The sequence below is a fragment of the Perognathus longimembris genome, chromosome 17, assembly GCF_023159225.1.
Source record: "Perognathus longimembris pacificus isolate PPM17 chromosome 17, ASM2315922v1, whole genome shotgun sequence".
In the NCBI taxonomy this organism is placed as follows: Eukaryota; Metazoa; Chordata; class Mammalia; order Rodentia; family Heteromyidae; genus Perognathus; species Perognathus longimembris.
In genome coordinates, this window is record NC_063177.1 from 22,379,573 (window position 1) to 22,400,926 (window position 21,354).

Sequence of the window (21,354 nt, forward strand, 5' to 3'; positions counted from 1 at the left end):
CGAACTGCTTTACCAGTGAAGATATCATTGACATTAGATGGTGAGACCAAAACTTTCCATGACAAACAAAAATGAAAGGAATTCATGATCACTAAACCAGCATGACAAAGAATACTTAAGGGAGGAATGCAATCTGAAGAAAACAATCAGACAAAAAAATACCAGAAGATCAATTTAGGAAACAGGAAGAGGGGGAAAAAACAGGAAATCAAGGAGGGAGGTCGGGCACTAATTTTTATCCCGTTTTTACACATGAGAAAAACTAAACTCCAATAGGAAAGCCAATTGCCTGAAGAGTCCCAGAAACTCAGCATGCATGTGGGGTATGTGCACAGTGCATGCCTTGTGCCTGAACTGCCTCCCTCCCTCCTGGACATTTTCCTTTGTTATCTAGAGACAGTTAAGGCAAGCACCTGGTTAAGCAATTGCCTCCAAGCCTGTAGCTTTCATACTAGCAATATAAGAAAAAAGAGAGCATTTAAAATCACAATCTAGGGTCACATTTTTTTAAATGACAGCCAAGTGGAGAAAATACAAGCTTAAGGTGAGTTTAGGAGAACTTTTCAGCTGGTTAAGGAAAAAAAAATTACAAAATTAAAAGGGTGGAAAAAAATAAATTACCACTGACTGCTTTTTATTGCCAGAGCTTACAAGCTGGAGTGGAGAATTAAAAAGTTATATAGCTGGGGTTCCTACCCATGACTTATTCTCATACGAATCCCTCATATTTATAGGTCTTTCCTTTTCTGCCATCTCAGGATGGTACACAATCTAGTGATATAGGGTTACGGTCCTCTGTTCAGGAACCCTGGGGACCCTGTGCAGAGTTGTCACTGCCAAGAGAATACAACAAGGACTAGGGATGGTGAGTTCCCTCTCCTGCCACGACAAAAACTGTGTTGGGGGTGGGAGGGGATTAGAGACAGGGAACATGCCTCAGGGTCTGGGGAGAAAAACCTACAGAAACCACAAATCAGTAGCCTTTGTATACTCTACTTGCTTAATCACGGTCATTCCTACTTTACACAAGGGGAAACTGAGTCACAAAGGTCCTACACACAGTGAATTGCTACTAATCATCTCAGTCCTCAGAGATTTGAAAAACTAGCCACAGGGACAGGTATAGTGATTTATGCCTGTAATCCCAGCACTCAAGAAGTGGAGGCAGAGCTGGGCAATGATGGATCATGCCTCTAATCCTAGCTACTCAGGAGGCTGAGATCGGAGGATGGCAGTTCAAAGCCAGCCCAGGGAAGTAAAGTCCACAAGACTCTTATCTCCAATGAATCACAGAAAAAGCCAGAAGTGGTGCTGTGGCTCAAGTGTTTGAGCACTAGCCTTGAAGAAAAGGAGCTAAGGGACAAGCCCAGGCCTAGAGTTCAAGCCCCAGAATTGTGTGTGTGGGGGGATGGGGGGGAATGAGTGGAGTAGGGAAGATCTTAAGTTCCAGGCAAGCCTGGGCTAAAACACACACACACACACAAAAAAAAAAAAAAAAAAAAAACAAGAGCAGGGTGTGTAACACAGTAGTAGAGCTCTTGTCTAACATGAGCAAGCAAGATCCTGTTCAATGCTCAGAAACAGGGGGGAGAAAAGGGACCAGCAGGAACAAAGGAAAGGATAAAGGGAGAATGCAGGGAGGGAATGGTAGAAGGAACAAGGGAAGGAAAAACATTCATAAGTCTCTGCTTTGGGTCAGGCTCCACAAGGAGCTCTACCTGCTTATCTTTTTTCCTCTTCGTAATAACCTTATGAAAAATGGGCAGTCTATGTGACTATTATATGGAGAAGAAAACTGAGGTGCAGTGTAGACAGACTGATAAACTAGTTAAAGTTTGTTTGGAAGTGGCATTGCTGGGATGTGAACTGTTCTCTCCCTGGATCTATTTCTCACTGGCTCAAGGACCAGGCTGGTCACCTGACCACACTGAGCCTCTGTCTGAAACAAGAACAGTGGTTTCTCCTGTAAGGCATTAGTTAGTGTGACCCACACCGTGGTCCCTACCTGCTCAAAGTGGGGACGAGGTCCTGTTGCTTTCTCATTATCTAGGGATGAGGAAACTGAGGCTTCGGGATACATAGCCACAGAGCGAATACAGAAAGGACTAGAAGTTGGGCTTCCTGCCTTCTGATGTCATTTGCTCACAGTCACGGATGAGAGGGAGCCTCACTCTGGAGAGGTGAGACTCAGGCAGGTACTCATTTTTTTTTTTTTTTTTGTCTTTTGGACAATACTGGGGCTTAGACTCAGATACTGGAACTTGCTAACTAGATAATCTACTCCTTGAGCCACATCTCCAGGCCTTTTTGCTTCATTTGTTTTTCAGACTAGGGTCTTATGCCAAAGCACAGATCTTGGGCAAAAGCCCTTGCTGCCCTTACCACCATCATCCTACCTCTGCCTTCCAAGTAGCTGGGATTATAGGGAAGCCTCCCTCCCCTAACCCTGGGTACAAATGATTGATAGCAAAGTTCTAAACCCGGACATGAGTGACCCTGAATCTCAAGGTTGATGACACATTGCCTTTCTTTCTTTGACAACCCAGGCTCCTAGAAAGTCCATCCAAAGATCACTGAATCCAGGGACTCACTACTCTGGCTACAAAATATACATGTCTGGGCTCCACTCCAGGTCAATGAAATCAGAATCTCTGAGGGTTGAACTTGGGACTTTAGTATTTTTTTAAGTTCCCCTAGATGATTCTAATGCATAGCCAGAGTTGAGAAATACTGATTTACCATCTCTTTTTATTTTCCAGGTGGGTATTAGAGGCCCAGAGAGAGGAAGCTAAGGACCCAGGATGTTCCAGGAGTCAGCACCAGATAGCATCTGTAGTTCCCTAATCCTTAGCTTGGTACTTTTCCTCTACTTTCTCAACTCTGGAGTTTTCATAGGCATTGATATTCCCCTCCCCCCCCCCGTGCCTGAGAAGTAAGGCTCTTCCTTATTTCCCCCACTACCTAGCTTCTTCTCCTCTGCACTTCTTGTCCTCAGAGAGACCAAGGGGCCAGGCTGAAGCTTGTCCCACAAGTCTGCACTCAGTCTGGTCTATATTCTGCACAATGGAGTGGAGGATGGAGGCAATTACCTAATGTATTAGCAAGCCTGTCCCTGCGGCACTCCTGTGAGCCAAAGTCATAAATACGAAATGGTAATTTCTTTCTGGAAGTCTGCCTCCTGCCTCCCACAATCTCCCCTCCCACCCAAAAGTCATCTACCACTGCCTGGTTGTCCTGTCCCGGCTGGGGTGGCAGTAACTCTGAGTTATTTAAACATCTTAGGCAAAACCCCACAGTTCTGAGATGTGAATCATCACGCAGTAACCTCAGGTCTCCTCTGCAGCCTACTTGATGGCCAGAGCAAGATTCTTCTAGACATCGGTAGAAAGTAATAAAAATGCCCTACAAGTATTAATGAATTGCTCCCTGAGGCTATTATCTTTCTTTGTGGGAGATGCGTGTTAGCCTTGGCAGGGAAGGAGATGACTTAAGCTGTAGTGGAGATTTGGCCTTCTTTGTGGCTTTGTGACCTTGAACAAGTCACTGCATGAGCCTGCCATTTGCAAGTCTTCTGTGGGTTTTCTTCAATATTACACAAATCCAGATAGGGGCTAGATGCAAAACTGAACAGAATTTACTCAGGGGAGGGGGAGAAAAAATGTTTTGGTGGGAAAGTCTAGAGTGGGACCCAGAGTCCTCCTTCTGCCCCACTCTGTGGTAAAGTTTCTTGGGGTACTACTAACTCCATATGCACAAGGAAGATTCAGTTGTAATAGGACACGTGGGGGCCAAGGGAGTCACACAGAAAAAGGCTCAGCTGTGTATGGAGATCCCAGGCACCCTAACCAGCTCCATGGGGCCAGAAAGCATGGTACATGGAGGTCAGACATTAGAGAGGGCTGGGTGTTTGACCTTTTTCTTGTATACCCAGGAGAACCATGGGAAAGGTAATGATGATAATGAGGTCCCATTTTTCAGGCCTAAGCTGGAGAAGCGATGGGGGGAGGAGAGGAGGTCTAGTTTGTTGCCTAGGTAGTAAATCCTGTAGAGGTGAAGAAACTGACTTGATGTCTTAGCGTGGACTTGCATTACTATCTTTTGGAGTCCAGCTCAATGCCTCATCTATGGAAAGCACCTAATAAATATATGAAGGATTAAATGAGGAGTTTAAATCAGTAAATGAATAGAAGAATGAATGACTAAAAAAGAAAGAGCCCAGTGAGGGGATGAATGAGTCAACTGAACAAATAGTCAGTCTGAAGCATGGTTTGCAGGCAGCCTCAGAAATTCTAACTAATGGCCTCATAGCAACACAAGCACAGGCATCTAGGTGTATTACCTAGAAATGCCCTGTTACTGGCATGGCTCCCTTGACAAGAAGGCTTTCTCCCTTGCAGTAACACCATGTTGCTCAAAGACAAAGCCTGATTACTGTGATCGTGCCAGCGGCACTCTTTGGACTTCCACCACTCTCGGACATGTTCACTGATCTCCAAGACATCAGAAAAGGAAGCAAACCCTGGGAGGCTTGTCCCAGCAGGGGACCCATTTGGAGATCTGTGATTTCTGTTGCCATTTCTCCCTTCACGTGGTCTCACAGTGTCACATAAAGACAAAGGAAAGAGTTATTCTTACCAGAGCCTTAACAATTGCTATATATGATCTGCATTTCTAAATAAATAGCAGCAGCCTGAAGCTCCTGCCTTGGAGAAAAAAAGAAAAAAAAAAGCAGCTGTGTTTCTCAGGGCAAGATTCAGGACAAAGTAGGCTCACCCTAAACTCTGTCCAGAAGGGGTGATTCACTATAACATAGAATTCACAATTCAATATCAGGGTTGCATGATACTTAGGGCTGTCTGCAGTCAGAGGTCTTTCATTCTCTTATGTTGAGTTGCCTTTTCCTCTTTTAACAGGTCCTTAGGATATACTCTTTTGTTGTTGTTGTAAAACACTAACTCCTTACTTGGGCCCAGGAATTAATGGAAAGCAGCATAAAAGACTTGGCATTACTCTCTCTATTGTACCAATGTCCTCCTCTCTCTCTCTCTCTCTCTCTCTCTCTCTCTCTCTCTCTCTCTCTCTCTCTCTCTCTCTCTTCTGCAGTCAACCTGGAACTCAAGATGGATAGGATTGATCATCATATCTTTACAATGATGGATGGAAACTACCCCTGAGAAAACCAATAGTAGAGTTTCCAAAGGACAGACCACTTGCCACAAGATTCTTCTCCTGTAACAAGGCCTGGACTGATCAATCCTGAGTGGAGCAACCAGGCCACCTCTGGGCCCTGGACCACACCTACAACCTAGATTATTGGACTATTTTGATAACTATGTATGCTTCTGGCCTCCTTCCCCAATTCTTCCTCGATGCAAATTTAAGGTTCAATCTGTCCTCCAAAGGTGGCTCAAGTGCTTATTTTGCCTCATCTGCAGTGTGTCATGTAATAAACATGTAGTAAGTCTCCTTTCTCTGCCTTCCATTTTTATTTATCTTTTTTCCCTACTGGGGACAGTGGCTGGACCGATTTGGAGAAGTCCTAGAGTTAGGTCTCTGACCTGGAACTCCAGTTACAATTTGTCTAACCTTGGAGATCTTTGCTACATCAAACATAGCCTATGCCCAAGCCTAATGTCTAGTTCAATGTCAATGACACTGATGTCAGAAATGCAAGACTTTGAGCCCCACATACTGAACCAGTACCTCTGCCTATATAATCTTTTGCAGCATTTCTGGGTGTTTCTTATGCACATCAACATTACTGAAATTGAGGGACACAGCTTATAAACCCAGGTACCATTGTTGAGATTTCTGTGCCAAGAATTCACCTCCCAGACCAGGATTCATGATACCCTCCACTGAGATCAGGGATGAATTTATCCAAGAAATGACAATGACATCGAAGGCATGCTTACAGACATCCAGTAGCAAATGACCACCATGAGCCAGGGAAACGGGGAAGGAAGGACCAGAAACATTGTGTGGCACAATGTGGGTGACTTGGGGCAAGTCAGTCCTTTCCTCTGAACCTAAGTTGCTTCATCTGTAAAACTGGAGCATTGCTGGTTGCTTTCCTGTCATGCAATTATTCTAAAAATGATAAGTGGCATGTTTTTACATTCTCTGTGGTGCATGAGGCCAGGCAAGGGGTCTGTTTTCACTAGGGGCAACCCGCCAACCTGACCCCTCATTTTAGAGGTTGAATGAGAAGATCCATCCAGATGCCAAAGGCTTAAGACCTGTGACCTCATGAAGCTTACTCATCAGGGTCACACAGAGATTGATAACCAGATGTAGTGTTCCAATGAAAGGGCCTGGCTAGGTGGGTCTCACTGGGCTGCCCACTGACAAGAGATTGGGATTGGACTCATGGCTGTGGGTTTTTTCCACTTGCTTATAGTTATTTATTTATTTATTTCCCACAGAAAGTTGCCTAAGGACCAGAGGCTCCATCACATTAGCATTCCGGGGGTCAATATTTCCAGAACTGCTAGAATCATGTTGTTCTCTTGCATTATGTGGGTGGGAGAGGCAGCTACACTTCAGAAGGAGCCAGATGTACCCACAGTACAAAGAACAAGGGACTGAGTGATTGGAGTTGAATTTTCCAGTGCTGGGAGGGAGGGAGGAAGGGAGAGAGGAAGAAGGGAAGGAAAAGAGGCAGATGCTTCCTCCATGTAAGGATTTTACTTTGCCATTCCCCCATTTGGATTTCTTTTCCCCCTTAACCTTAAATGGCTTTTCCTTCTCATCTGGCAGGTCTCAGCAAAGATGTGACTTCCCCGAGCTGGGTGAGGTTGTGTGCTCCCATAATTCCATCTACTTGGGAGGCAGAAGGAGGAGGATTATGCTTTGCCACAAAAACAAAAGTGAGAGGCCCTGTGTGCCAAACAAATGAACAGCAAAAACGATGGAGAGAGGCTTGGTTCCAGTGGTAGAACACCTGCTTAGCAAGCATGAGTTTTCAAGTTCAATCTTCAAACTCTTCCCTTGAGAATCAACTCTTCCCTGCTTTTGGTCTCCAAACTGTCCCTTGCTGTCATCTGTCCCATGACTTACTTGTTTTGTCTTCATAGTATTTATTAGTATTAGAAATATCACCCATTCATTTACTTGTTTGTTAACTGTCCAATCTACTCTCCAATATATGATGTTTCTTTAAAATCCTCAGCCACATATGAGTTAAAATAAATTGCTGGCCTCTCCCCTATAAACGCTCTCTCTCTCTCTCTCTCTCTGTTTCTCTCTCTCGTGAAACTGAGCCTTGTGTTTATCTGGCAGGTGCTGTACCACTTGGGCCACATCTCCAGCCCTTTTCTGCTTTAGCTAATTTTCAGGTAGGGTTTCATACTTGTTGTCCTAAGCGGATCTCAAATCTTGATCCTCCTACCTATGCATCCCATGTAGCAGGGATGACAGATGTATATCACCAAGCCAGGCTTATCGGTTGAAGTAGGGGTCTCACTAGCATTTTCTCCTCCAAACTCGATCATCCCAATCTCTGCCTCCTGTGGATTATGAGTATGAGCCTCTGTGCCGCTGTCAACTATAAATTCTGATTTAGTAGTTCTGGGTTTGGGCTAGGGAGTTTTAAATAATAATTCTTGCAGTAACTCCAGTCTCCAGGAGACCTGAAAATTCTAGCACCAGTATCTAAGCTCCATGAGGAGGGTTGAATCCATCCTTTGGTTTGCATAGCCATGGCCAGCCCGCAAGGCTCTCCATAAGCCTTCATAGAATGAATGAATGGGATGGATAGAAGCATTCATTCATGGATTTTGGCAGCATCACACCTGTTTCCTATTCTAAGAGTTCAATGGGCACACAGAAGACTTGTGACTTTTAAGGCAGAGTGTGAGGTGCTGGGCAGCCATTGTATACAGCCAGACCCTATTGGGGTTGGGGGTTGGGCAGTGAGAAGGGACTGACTGCAATAATAAAAGATCAGAGAAGGAAAGGGTCCCAAGAGGGGCAGAGACAAAGGGAGCTTTGTGTAGTTGAAATGAGGGAAAACCTCTCTTTGCTTTATACATGATTTATAGGTAAGAGCAGTCTTAGTCAACTACAAAAGAGATGGGATGTTTTAGAAATGGCATTCTTGTTTCATTTCATGTGCTCATTTGTTGCAAGTAAAACACATAAGTGGTTAACACTCTGAAAGCCTAGATAATGATGTGTGTGTTCCATCCCTCTAACCCTCCTCAGAGGCAGCTCACTGTTAGATCGACAGTGTGCCCAGGTACATGGAAGCACATCTCAGCACCCAGCATACAACAGAGGATGCAAGAAGCATGGATGGTAGAATTAGGATTTACAAGGGGAGGCAATGGCCTGAGCAAGGACATGAATGGAAAATTCCTTGAAAAGAGAGGGTGGTTTGGCCATGACTTGGAGTGGTGACTCAAGACCATGAATCCTTGACTCCAGAAGGACAAGAGGAGGACAAGCCAAGGTATGGGGACATGACTGCCTCATCAACTGGCTAAGAGTCTCAGAACATGGAGGAGGGGAAGGGATAGAGTGTTCATGAAGGAATCATGGATCAATAAAACTTAAGTAATCAAAATGCTATCTTCACTACCCTTCCCCCCCCTTTTTGGTGCCAGTACTGAGGCTTGAACTCAGAGTCTAGTGCTGTCACTTGGAATTTTTACTCAAAGCTGGTGGTCTAACAGTTGAGCCACAGCTCTACTCCTAGCATATTTTTTTGCTAGTTAGTTGGTGATAAGAGCCCCGCAGATTTGTCTGCTTTGTCTATCTTCAGACAGTGATCCTCAGAACTTAGTCTCCTGAAAAGCGAGGGCACGAACCACCAATGTCCGGCTACAATAATGTCTTTTAAGAACATCAAGTGAAGGTCCTCATCCCTATGCCCTGCCCCAACCCCCTAGCTTCTGAGCCTTGTTCCCATATATAACAGTGCAACAGTAATCAACTCCAGACTGTGAGACTGTGAAATAAAGACAATAAGTAATGAATGTGGAGCCTAATGCCAGGCACTTGGTAGGGGGGTTTCCCCCATACTTGCCTGCTCTCTTCTTGTACCACTCTGAACATCGACTCTTTTTTTTTTTTTTTTGCCAGTCTTGGGGCTTGGACTCAGGGCCTGAGCACTGTCCCTGGCTTCTTTATGCTCAAGGGTAGCACTCTACCTCTTGAGCCGCAACACCACCTCTGGCTTATTCTGTTTATGTGGTGCTAAGGAATCAAACCCAGGGCTTCATGTATGCTAGGCAAGCACTCTACCTCTAGGCCACATTCCCAGCCTCAACATCAACTCTTTTAACCTAAATTTCTAGAATTGGCTTTGTGGAGCTTATGTGGATCATGACTTAGCTAAGTCACTTTGAGCAAGTTGAACCCCATCATTCCTGGCACACATGGGACTTCTGCTAATCCTTGGCCCCATTTCCTTCTTGCCCCAGCAGCACACTCTTCCTGTCTTGAGTTTCTCAGTCACAATGGATTGAGGGGTGTGTGTAGAGAGGCAACTCTTGTTGCCACCATCAGACAGAACTAGAGAGAGAGAGAGAGAGAGAGAGAGAGAGAGAGAGAGAGAGAGAGAGAGAGAGAGAGAGAGAAATGAAACTACTTGGATGTGAAAAATGTGAAAAACGTAGTCATGTTTCCATGGCTGGTTAAGATATTTGATGCTCATAGAATATTCAACAACAACAACAGCCACACACACAAAAAAGGCTCTCACTCTATGTACCATCAGAAATGTAATGTAATTATTGCAATGTTAAATATCCCCAGCTGTTCTGAGATATTTGAATCTTAAATCAAGCCTTGCCTGCCTGTCGTCCCTGGGGTTGCAGCTGAATGTATGTGTCACACAAATGCAGAGCTAGGAAAAGTTCAGGCAAGAACTTTGGGCTCAAGTCTCCAGGACTGCTTTCTGTAGGCTGGGCTTTACCCCAGCTCTAGGATAAGGATCTCCCTAACCTGAGCTATTGGCAGCCTCATCAAATAGAGCCAGGGGCCTCAACAGGGCTATGCAATCTGGCAGACCATAAGCATCTATCCAAATAGTCTTTCAAATCCATGTGCAGGAAGCATAAAGAGATAGTGTAAAATAAATGGTAATAAAGTGAATAAACACGCGTCTCACTCCAGAGCCTTTGAGGTGCTCCTATAAATCAAATTTCTTTCCATAATTTGCTCTGTGAGTCTTGTGCTGAGAAGCAGAATCAAACCTCATCTGCTTTCCCGAGCTGTAGGCTCAGATTTATGGATGTGAGTTCACAGTGACTGCCCGTGCCATTTCAAAGTGGGAAAATAATTTTCGTTGGGAGGGGTTCCAAGAGAAGATTAAACCCTTCACTTTTGGAGATCAGAGAATCAACAACTTTCAGAGCAGAAAGCGGAAGGAGTGGCTAGAAACACACAGGTAGGAAGAAGAGAATTCATGGAAGGAGAAACTAAGACTGCCATGCGAGAAGAAACCACTAACTAGCAGTTTAGGCTTCAAGTCTCAAATACGCTTAGAGTCTAGCTCAAGTCACACACTGACTTTGGGCAGTTCAGTCTTCCTCTCTTACTTTTTAATTTTTGCCAGAACAATTCTAAAGGCAAAGGAACACAAAAGACTCCGACCTGCCTAGAGATGCAATGTGTAAACCACCACCTAACTAAGCTTTCTGGCTAGGACTGTGACAACATATAGTAGACTATTCCTTCAGGATCCAGAAGGTCCTTCACAGAGGAAAGGAAGGCATCATCTGCTAGGATAATGATGGTGATGATGGCGATGTTGGTGACAGCTCTCATTTATGTAGTACCTATCTCTCTATGGGGTAATTTTCTACACAAGCAAGCAGGGGCTTTCAGTGTTTATACTCAACTTTCATTCCACACGACTAGGCCATCGTTTGGTCATCAATAAATAATAGGTAGGAGTTAGGCATTTCATGATTTATACATTGTTTTCAGGATTCCCAGCAATTCCTTCCTGGAAGCTAAGATCTGTGTTTTACAGATGAGGGGTATGAGTATTGACCCACATGACACCTAGCAGAACTGGGATTTGAACTTGAGTCTTTCTGATTCCTGAGAAACATTTCCAACCCCCTCCATGTAAATGTCTTCTCTCCAAGTTTCTCGGGCATGTAAGTGGGGCTAAATTATTGCTATATTACTTATAGATCAATCTAGTGGTTAAATCTCAGGGCTTTGTGCTTTCTCTGCTCTCTTGTTGGTGCTCTACTACTGTCTCCAGTGGCTCCAGTCCAGCTCTTTGGATGGCTAACTGGAAATGGAGAAGTGCAGACTTTTCTACCCAGACTGGCCTTGAACCTCCATCCTTCAGATCTCAGCCTCCTGAGTAGCTAGGTTTATAGGCATGTGACACTAGCAACTAGTGTGTCTAGGCTATTTTTGAAACTAGATACATGCTGGTTATACATTCTTTTTTCTTTTCCTTTTAGACAAACATCATTCCCAAACTGCCCCGCTTGGTTCCTTGTATAGATTCAGAACTCAGTAACAAATGACTACAACGCACAGTAGCTTCAAACAACAGCCATTTGTTATCTTGTGGTGTGGAGGTCAGAAGTCTGAGATGAATCTTATTGGCTCCCATCAAGTTGGGGAGGCTAGGCTGTAGGGAAGAATCTGATTCCTCCCCTTTTCCAGCTCCTGGGGGACCAGCCACGTTCCTTGACTCATGGCTGCTTCCTTTATCTTCAAAGCCATAGTTTTCTTTAAATCCTTCTCTGACAGTCAGAGGATTGCTTCGAGGTTTAACTACTCTCCAGTCTCTCTGACTCTCCCACTTCCTATTTTTCTTTTTTAAAATATCTTATAAAGATCCATGATTGCTGTGGGCCCTCCCAGATAATCCAGGATGATTTACTCATCTCAAAACCCCCAATTCAATCACCTCTGCAGTCATAATCCATTCATAGGCTCTAGGGATCAGGACCTGGACATCTTCATGAGGGGCAGGGGTGGGGAGGGGGAGGGCAATCATTTAGCCCACCATAAGACTTCTGTACTTTGCCTTGACTGACACTCTGGAACTCTCTATGAACCCTGTTTTGGCAAGACAGAGGCTGCCTAGAAGCAAGAATGCTTTCTGCTGCTGTAAGCATGCTGGACTCCCTAGGGGAGCTAGTGCCCCTCCCCAGGCTTTCACTTTACCCTAGGATGCCTATTTCATTGGCAATCTTACAGTCTCAAGAAGTCAGACAGAACTGCACGGGGCGGGGGATGGGGTGGGGTAGAGGAGTCCTGCTTGGCTTTCATGAGGTTTAAGGAGCTCACAGCTTTGTCTGTCAAAAGTGGTCCATGGATCAGTAGCACCTGCCTCCACAAGAGCTTGTTGGAAACACCCATGAGGCCCTGCTCCTACCTGCAGACTCAGGTGTCTGGGAAACACATCCCTTGTAGGGCTTCTCAGGAATTCCTGTATATTTCTAGCTCATTCCAGGCTGGGAGACCTTGGCGGAGGAGGGCGGGTAGGTCTTGGGGTGACAGAGGAGGGGAGAAGACAGAGATTCAGGGAGGCACTTCAGTATCAATTCTCAGTAGCTATTTCCAAGTGCTGATTCTCTTCTTCAAGGCATAAGCCCATCATTGCCCCCATCCTTCTGCCCCAGACCTCAGGAAAATCTTGTAGGGTAAGCAAAATCCGCTCTAACCTACCCTGACCAGGAATAGAAGAGGTAGATAAACTGAACTCAATAGAGAAGGCTTAGGCAAACTGGGTTTAAATTCTGGACACTTTTCCAAATTGTTGTGTGACCCTGGGAAAGTCACTTCCTTCTCTGAGTCAGGCGTCCAACAGAGTGCAGCAATAAACTTCTTCCATTGCTACGGGAATAGAATGAGCTAGGAACATGTATTACGATCCACTCCCCTCCAGGGCATCACAATTTGAGACTGGAAATGCAGGTTTGTTTGACCAAAAGTGAAGATTTTCTTGAGGAGACGTCTATGATGCAGGGCAAAGACATTGCCTCTGGACTCCAATTATCAGTACTTCTCTTTGTGATCTTGGTCCCAACTGGCCCAGCTAGGCATCAGTTTCCTCACTGGTAGCGAGGAGAGCAGGACACTATCTTTTCTGGTCCATTGTCAGACTGAAATAAAATAATGAATGTGAAAGTGCAGAAAAGCAGGAGCTCCACAAACGTGTGCAGAATTAGAGGAAATAATTTAGGAAGCAAATTAATAGTATACACAACAGTGTCAAGGGAGATATTTGACATGCTCAGGAGAACAAACTTCCTGAGTATGTTTTTTCAGCCTCTATTTGTTTTATCAACAATTCATGTTCCAATTATGAGCAAGTCATCTATTTGCTAGTGAGAGCCTGAGCTGGATCTGGCTTTGGCAACATTTTCTCATCCAGGTCTTCAAGTAATCCTTGTCCTTGAAGGAATGAAAAGAGTAACTTAGTTCTGATTGGGATATTAATTAGTTCTCACCACTCCTGAGCAGATTTCCTCCCGTAGATCTGCTATGTGTGGGGTCAGAGTGGGAAAGGGCCAGCTTCTTGGTGATCCTGGGTCCTTTAGATCTATCTTTCCATCTTAGGTGTGTAGGCCTTGGAATTCAGAATGGTTCCAGGGGTCTACACTAAGGGAAAGGAGAAGAGACTTCAAGTTAAGAGTTTACAGACTTGGGAGATGGTGAGTGATAGTTTCTGTGGGAAGGCTGTTCTCATCAGCACCTCTGGATGTGGGCAGATCTGTCAGGGCCATAGAACATGGTTTTGGGAGCTGGATGGATCTTTAGTTGAACCTTGATAAGGCTGTTTTCTAGCTGTGTAACTCTGTACCTCCATTTCTTTGTCTATAAAATGGGTTCCATAATTCTCATCCAGTCTGATAAAGATAAATGTGACTATGGACCAGGTGCTCAGTATAAATCCCAGCCCACTCCTTTATATGATGGGCAGCTTCTTTTAGATCCAGCTTCCTTGACAAAATACACTGGTCTTCGTGGGCCTATTTGCTAGAGGCAGATTGGATTTATGGACATCTTTGTGGGCCACTGATCAGCACACAGTAGGCACTTAATGAGCATTGGTTGATCAGCTACTGTGGGTAGCTGATCCAAGCAAACCACTTGGAAGAACTGAAACAAATGACATACACAGCAAATGGCTGTATGGTTATCACTCTAGCCTTTCTCAACTGGGTAGACATCTGATTGATGCCTTCATGACCAGCCACGGTGGCCACCCCCCCCCCCCCCCCACAAATAGCCACTATCACAATCAGCCTGATGCTGGCCAATTTGGATATCTGCAGACCTGAGCAGAGTTTACATTTGATTCCCTAAACTAATTTCCCTGAAGTCAAATAACTGGTAGAGGTCTTTTCATGTTCCTTGTATAAATGTCTATTTAATCACCGTCCGGTCTCTAGCACTTCAATAACTTGTACATTTCCCCCTTAATCACCATTTCAGCTCTGCAAAGAAAGGAAATGGTTGGCTGAGAAGCTTGAGCCATCTGCAGCATTTAAGCCCTCTTTTTCCCCTGACTGCCCACTTGAATAGCAAACTTCACTGCTTAGTCCCATTGGTCATTTGGCTCTTGCTCTATTATGGCAGAGGACAGAGGATGGTGATGCCATAGTCTCACAGCTGGCCAGGGAAAAGTTGAAGCCGGACTGGACTTCCCAGGATACCCTTGGCCTCTTCCCAACACAGTTCCTTCTTTATCTGCTGCAGAAGGAACAAGTACCCTTTCAGTCATGGTAATATGGGTTTGATTCCTATTCTTGCAACCTGCTTGTTTTGTGACTTTAGGCAGATTATAGACCCTCCCAGAACCACAGTTTTTCCCTTTGTAAAATATAGGTTATCCCACAACCATTCAGGGTTACTGTGAAAATGAGCTCCAGCCAAAGTCAAGTATATTGCAGCTATCCAACTACTTGCCTTTGTCCTTCACTCAAAATGCTCACTGCATGTAATAAAAATGGAAACGCCCACCTTTATTGAGTGCTTACTTGGTGCCAGAAACTGGTCAAAGCACTTTATATGTATTAGTCCATTTATTCCCCTTTCTCTGAAGGCAAAAGTATTTTTCTTTCCTTATAGCTATCCATCCTCACAGCAACTAGACTAGCATCAGTTCCACAGAATTTGCTGGTTTTAAACAATATGTTACTGTAATAACTTCTTGTTTTCTAGTGCTGGCTCCTGGAAGCTAAATGGAGTTGTAGCTCAAGTGGTAGAATCTAACCTTGAGCAAATATGCTTATGGACAGTGTTCAAGACCTGAATCCAGGCCTCAGGACCGGTATACACACACACACACACACACACACACACACACACACACACACACATACACACGCACACACACAGAGCAATTAATATCTGCTGTCACCAGGTGCCAAGACACTGTGCCAAGCCCTTTCTCTACATTATGACAATGAGTCTTCCTTCAGTACCAAGCACCCACTACCTTCCAGGCAGATGGTAGTCACTGCACATATATGAGTTATCTTGTTATTTTCATTCTAGCTCAGAAACAAAAATGATTACTAGAGGCTCAGCAAGCAGTGTCATCCCAGGGCACACTGTTAGGAATGCACACAGCCAGAGTCCTAAGCCCATGTCTGCTTGACCCTTTCCTCTGATGCATGCCATTTCTCTGAGAGCAGCTTCTTAGGGCCCTGTTCCTCATACCTCAGTTTCTTTATTTGAGGACTCGGGGCTTAGAGAGTTCAGCCTCATAGTGCTGCCTCCTGCCTGATCACTTCCCAGTGCAGAGCCTGAGGTCCACACAGCTGATGCCAGGGAACAACACGGGCATTCAGAAGTGGAGCAGCTTTGTCTGACTGCTGAGTGATTAACCCTTCCTTGGCTGTAACAAACACAGAGCTGCTGCTAATGAACACATCCGGAATACGGTTAGCAAATAGGACCCAATGGACACCCTCAACCCTCATCAATGCATGTCTCTCCCCTGTGGGATTTATTTCCAGACCATAAGACTGATTTAGAAACAGCTGGAACATCTCCCAAATGTGTCCTCAAGAGCAGCCATAACCCTCAGCTGCTGGACTGTCCATAGGACTTGGGAATCATGGATATCTGGCAGTGATTGACATCCTCCTTCCCCTATCCGAATCCTGTCCCTCACAGACCCATAAACTTCCTGGGTTTTTTTGTTGTTGTTGTTGTTTATTTTTTTGTTTTGGTCACTGATATTTTGTTTTTGTCTTTGCTGGAAATGCATTTTCTTGGTGTTCCCCAGAGGAATTAAGCCAAGAATTCTGCTGTGGAAAACTCAGGGCAAACAGGAAAGAATGGGTGTGCCTGGTGGTTATATTTAATCCCTGGGACTTTCCTGAGCACCTACTATGTGTCAGGCTCTGTGCTGGGTTGTTGGAGACAGCAGAGAAATCAGACAAGATTCCTGTCTCTGTCTGAAAGGAGAGGCAAGCACAGCTCAACAGGTATGATGACATGTACACACAGGGGGAGCCACACTGAAGCAGGGGAGTAGAAGATAAGAAGAAGGAAGGTGCCAGGTGTTGGGTGGAGCAGGGTGGGAATAAGGCCCCGGAGTAAAGAGTGGGCAGGAAGGGCTCACAGGCAGAAGAAACTTCAATAAATGAGGTATCTATAGCTGCATCATCTATATCATCTATAGAACTGTTACCTCCATTGGATTAGGACGCTAAAGAACAGAGAGAGGCGGTTCTTTGCCAGATGACACAGTAAATGGTAGATATAGGCTCTGAGTGGCCAATACCACCTGAGAGTTCATGTCTTCAGCCACAACCCAGAGGGATACTCCATCAAGAATGGCAAAAGTTAAGATACAGCCAGATGGCTAGAGGGAAATATTGTTGATGAACCTGTTCTGTATGTCACGGGCCCTGTGGAATTGCTTTGGGCATCTGCAAATAGAAGGACCCTTGGCAAAACCTACAGTGTCTGATGAAAGGGCTGAAAAGTCCCAGCCCAGGGATGACTGGAAGCCACCAGGGGTGGCTTTGAGTTTAGGCATATAAACCTTTGGGGGTTAGTAAACTTCAGATGTAGGTAACCTGTAGCTATTGACTCACAAAACTCATGGCCACACCCACTGTGGAGGTTGAAGTCAGATGGCACCCAATGGCACTATGTCCTCATCATGCCGGGGGGTGGGGGGGGGAATGGCCCTGGTGATGTGTGTCCAAGGCTCTGATCACATGGACCACCTGAGTTTCTCTACTCTTTCTCTCCCAGTCCCTAGAAGGGGTAGGACCTGATGGTGATGGGAGGGATGTGAAACAAGGGTCCCAAGAGAGAAGAAGAAAGAGAAGAAGAGGGTCAAGAGGGTCAGAGACAAATTCTCTGTGATGCATTTGGTGATATGCAAAGTTAGGATTTGAACTGACAGCTCTGGGAATATGGGATGGCTCTTCAGTGTGCTTTAGAGCCTGGTTTTCCTTATTTTAAAAATGAGAATGAAACTCATTGCTAAGTCAGGTGGTAGTAATATGGAAAGTGAATATTGGTTACTAGAATGTAATTCCACACACTTTGTAAAGCAATTGTCCAGGGTTAGAATTGCATTAGGTAGGCCATGTCGTACAACTTGGAGTGGATACTTGGATATAATCTTGAACTTTATGCAAACTCTAGAAGCTGCTAGTTAGGGTTCAGCCAAAGAACAACAGACAAGGATTTGCTATCCTCATTCTTTTCCCTTTGCGGAACTCCAGAATTGTGCTTGAAGTTCTCAGAGAAGTTACTTAGAAGCATATGTTAACAGCCTTTCCTGCTGGCTAAGGCAAGATGCCACCAGGTAGAGATCACCTTTAAAGGCCACCTGAGAAGTCCAGAAAACAAGAGATGTTTCAGAATGGGTAATTTGGTGGTTACTCTACACAGGCTTAAAACAAAGCCAGCAGGGTCAGGCTGGAGCCAGGGACAATATCCTAGACAAGAAACAATGCATTCAGCCAATCAGAGGTCTAGCAGGACCAGTATCATGCCAACACCTGTTGAAGAGTTGGTGACTTTTTGCTATCCCCACCCCCCCAAAAAAAACAAAAACAAATAAACAACAGCTTGTCAGAGACAGAAACCATTGGAGTAAGAGATCAGGTCTGGTGAAATTAACATCAGAACTCTACCAATGAACATATAAAACAACCTCTCCTGTGCTGGTAGAAAAGCCAAAGCCCACCTAAGGGACATTCATACACAAATGGCTGGACAGGCTTGTGCCACGCTGGGGCCTGGCACCAGAATTCCTCCAAGACAGAAGGCACACGGCAGATACCTTCTGTCCTACAGCTGTGTTATCCAGACCCACAGTATGAGGCACTCAGCACCGCAAATGGCTTACAAACCTCGAGCACAGCTTCCTTCTCCAGGCCCTGGCTGTTTGCCTCCCCATCCCTAGCATGTAGCTACAGGTCCAGCAGGGCCCTTCCCCAAAATGGAAGTCCCACATTCACACCTGACAGAAGGACCCAGCTCAGGAAGACTGGGGAGCTTATACAACTTCTCAGGAGAGCTGCTGCTCCCTTCTCTGTCCCCAGCAAACTGTCTGTCCCCACCTCCAGCAAAGCTTCACTGTTCATTAGTGTTCTGGAAGCTTCCTCCTGGAGTCTGCTTCAGAACTCTGAAACCACTAGCGGCTTAGGAACTCTGCAGGATATGCTCCCAGGGACCCATGTTTTGGAACACTTTCTTTAGGTTCCCTCCTGCATCGGAGCTCCCCCTCCCCCCCCACCCCAAGACAACAGGTCCACCTCTGAGAAATGCCTACTATATCCCAGCCCCAAGGCAGTAGCTTAGGGGTTCTGTGAATCTGGGGGAAAACACAGATGGATCCACAAGGAGTAAAGTGAGAAGTTTGCGGGAGACACGAGGACAGAGGGCTGGGACTACAGTGAGATGATTTTCTTTCTCACTTATGACCAAGTTCTCACAACCCAGACAGAAGACGACTCAGGTGAACCCGCGAGAGAGTGGATCCACCTTGTCATAACGGAGTGGTGACACAGAGACACTGCCAGCCCGAGTGGCCGGGTGTCCAGCCATGAAGGGGGTGGATGGAAGTGTGGGGCCTCGGGACTCTTTGGGAACTTGGGGCTGTGTGTGCGCAGGGGGCAAGTTGGCGCAGAGGGCAACTCACGGAGGAGAAGTTGTGTGGCCCGCAGAGCTCGCCGCGGTACTTGCAGGAGAGCAGCATGTCCTCCAGCTGGTGGCCCAGGCGGTCCATGAAGGCGGCGCTGATGCCCTCGAAGTGGCGCGGCGGCAGGAAGAGGCGGAAGTCGGCCAGCTTGCGGAACCACTGGCGACGCGGTTCGTCGCCCCGTAGCAGCTCGCTGACCAGCGGGCGCGCCGTGCGGTTGGGCAGCAGCAGCCCGAGCCAGTGGCCGGCGTAGTAGAGGTCCCCTTTGGAGAGGCGCGGGAAGCGCAGCGGGTTGTTGTTGCACACGGTGACGGCGGGGAAGGGCAGCTGGCGGCTCCACTCCCGGTGCACCCGCGTGTGTGACGGGAAGCTGAGCCAGTAGAGCAGGCGGTTCGAGGACCAGGACAACAGCAAGCCGAGGGACGTACAGAAGGCCAGCACCCACAGCGCCCGCCGCTGGAAGGAGCCCCCCGCCGCCGTGCGCCCGGCACACATGTGCCGCAGCCCGTGCAGTTTAGTGCGGCTCAGAGACGGCCGCCCCCTGCGGGCGCCCCCTGCCCCGTGCAGCGCCCTCTCGCCACCCCTGCCGCCCCCGGGCTGCCCGGCCACCGCCACCGCCGCGGGCTCGGGCTGCTCGCGGGCCATGCGGAAGCGTCCCGGGCCGGTGAGCGCGGCCGCGGGCAGCCCAGCTCCGCCGCTCCGGCTCATTCATTCAGCCCGGGGCTGGCGGCAGCGGCGGCGGCCCCGGCCGGGCGGAGCCGCCATGGGAGTCCGCAGCAGCAGTGGAAGCAGCAGTAGCAGCAGCCGCGCGCAGCCCGCGCCAGGGAAGCGTGCGCCCGAAAGGAGCTCCGGTGGCGCGGCATGCCCGCCCGGCGCCGCCACCGCCGCCTCCGTGGGCGCCCGCCCGGGACTGGGCGCCTCCTCGGCCCGCCGCCCCTTGCCTCGCCTGGCCTGCTAGTCTTCCCGGACGAAGCGCGACGCCGGGCACCACCTCTGGATGGGCCCTGACTGAGAGTCGCCTTTCCAGTCCCTGGGCGCTGCGCCCGCCTCCCCTCGTCCTGGACCTCGGGGGACCCCGCGATGAGTCCCCCCGGTCCCGCCTAGCCCCAGCGTTTACGCTGGTCCTGGGACAGGGGCCACTCGGCCACCATGCCTAATTCGGACATTCCCCAAGGACCCCCCCCCACCTCCGCCCCCAGCAGCCCAGAGCCCGGCGGTGCTGGGACACAGCAGAGAAGGCGCCAAGGAACGAGCGCCCCCAGAGGCGCGCGGCGGCGCCTGGCTGGGCGGGTGGGGTGGGTGGGTGTGTACTGGGGTGAGTGGTCGCCCCGGTCCCCCTTTTCCTTTTCCCTCCAGAACCCTTCCTTCTCACTGCTCTCCCCCGCGCTGCGCTCGGCCGAGACGCGCCAAAGGCTTCTCTCCAAGTCCTGCGCCCAAGCCGTGCGCAGTGCTCGCCGTCGCCTGGGCTTGGGGGTCGGCTTCTCGAGGCGTCCTGCGGGTAGCTGCTCGCTGTCGGCCCCTGCAAGGCTTCTGGTGAGAGAAACTGTGTCTTCTCCCCTTCGGCTTGCCTCTCCGGGGTGCTTTAAGTCTCCAGAAAAGCCCGATTTCGTTGTCCCTCGTCGCTTCTCCCCTTTGCCCCGGGAGCTGGGCACTGCGGGGGTGATGCCTCGCAGCTCCGCGCTCCCTTCTCTCCAAAGTCGGCTGGGGGTGGTGGCTGTGGCAGCGGCACTGGATGCGCTCTTCTCTCCGCTGCCCGGCCCTCCTCGGGCCCCGGGCGAACTTGGGCTGGGGCCGCGCGAGGAGGCAGTCGCGGCTGGTCTCCGAGCACCTGCTCCTGCGCTCGCTTGGCCCCGCGGCTCCGGGCGGGCGGGGTGGCGGCGGCGGCGGCGGCGGCGGCGAGCGCTGTGCGCTCCTGGAGACGCGGTGCTGACGCGCCCGCCCCGGCTCCTCCTCGCTGCATTTTAATTCCTGGCCACTGTGGCCGCTGCACACCGACCGAGCCAGCTAGCGGGAAGTCTCTTCTTGATGGAGTTGGCCTGGTGGAGGGGAGGGGATGCACTTGCGTAGATGGGCCAGGTTTGTACCTGGTTTGCCTGAAGAGATGTGGAGTAGAAACATTTGTGTTTACATGCACCGGAGTGCAGATACGTGTAAGAGGACGCTCCGAGTGTGTGACATGGATGTGTGTGCGAGCATTTGAGCAAGAAGCGTGGGAGTGTGGGTGTCACATGAGTGGGTAGGTTGTAAAC

At 48.0% G+C, this 21,354-nt stretch overlaps 1 protein-coding gene across 2 annotated transcripts in view; it reads right to left on the bottom strand.

The window, feature by feature from the left end:
- Asic2 (acid sensing ion channel subunit 2) overlaps positions 1-21,354 on the bottom strand; it is a 1,019,895-nt gene that overhangs the window by 232,096 nt on the left and 766,445 nt on the right. Inside the window, exon 1 of one of the 2 annotated variants that reach the window (XM_048365540.1) lies at positions 19,106-20,728. The exons of the other annotated variant lie outside the window; for it this stretch is intronic. Coding sequence (XP_048221497.1) covers positions 19,106-19,813 — 708 coding nt within the window. The 5' untranslated portion in view covers positions 19,814-20,728. Of the gene's footprint in view, positions 1-19,105; positions 20,729-21,354 lie in introns of those variants that run through there. 2 annotated transcript variants of the gene reach the window in all.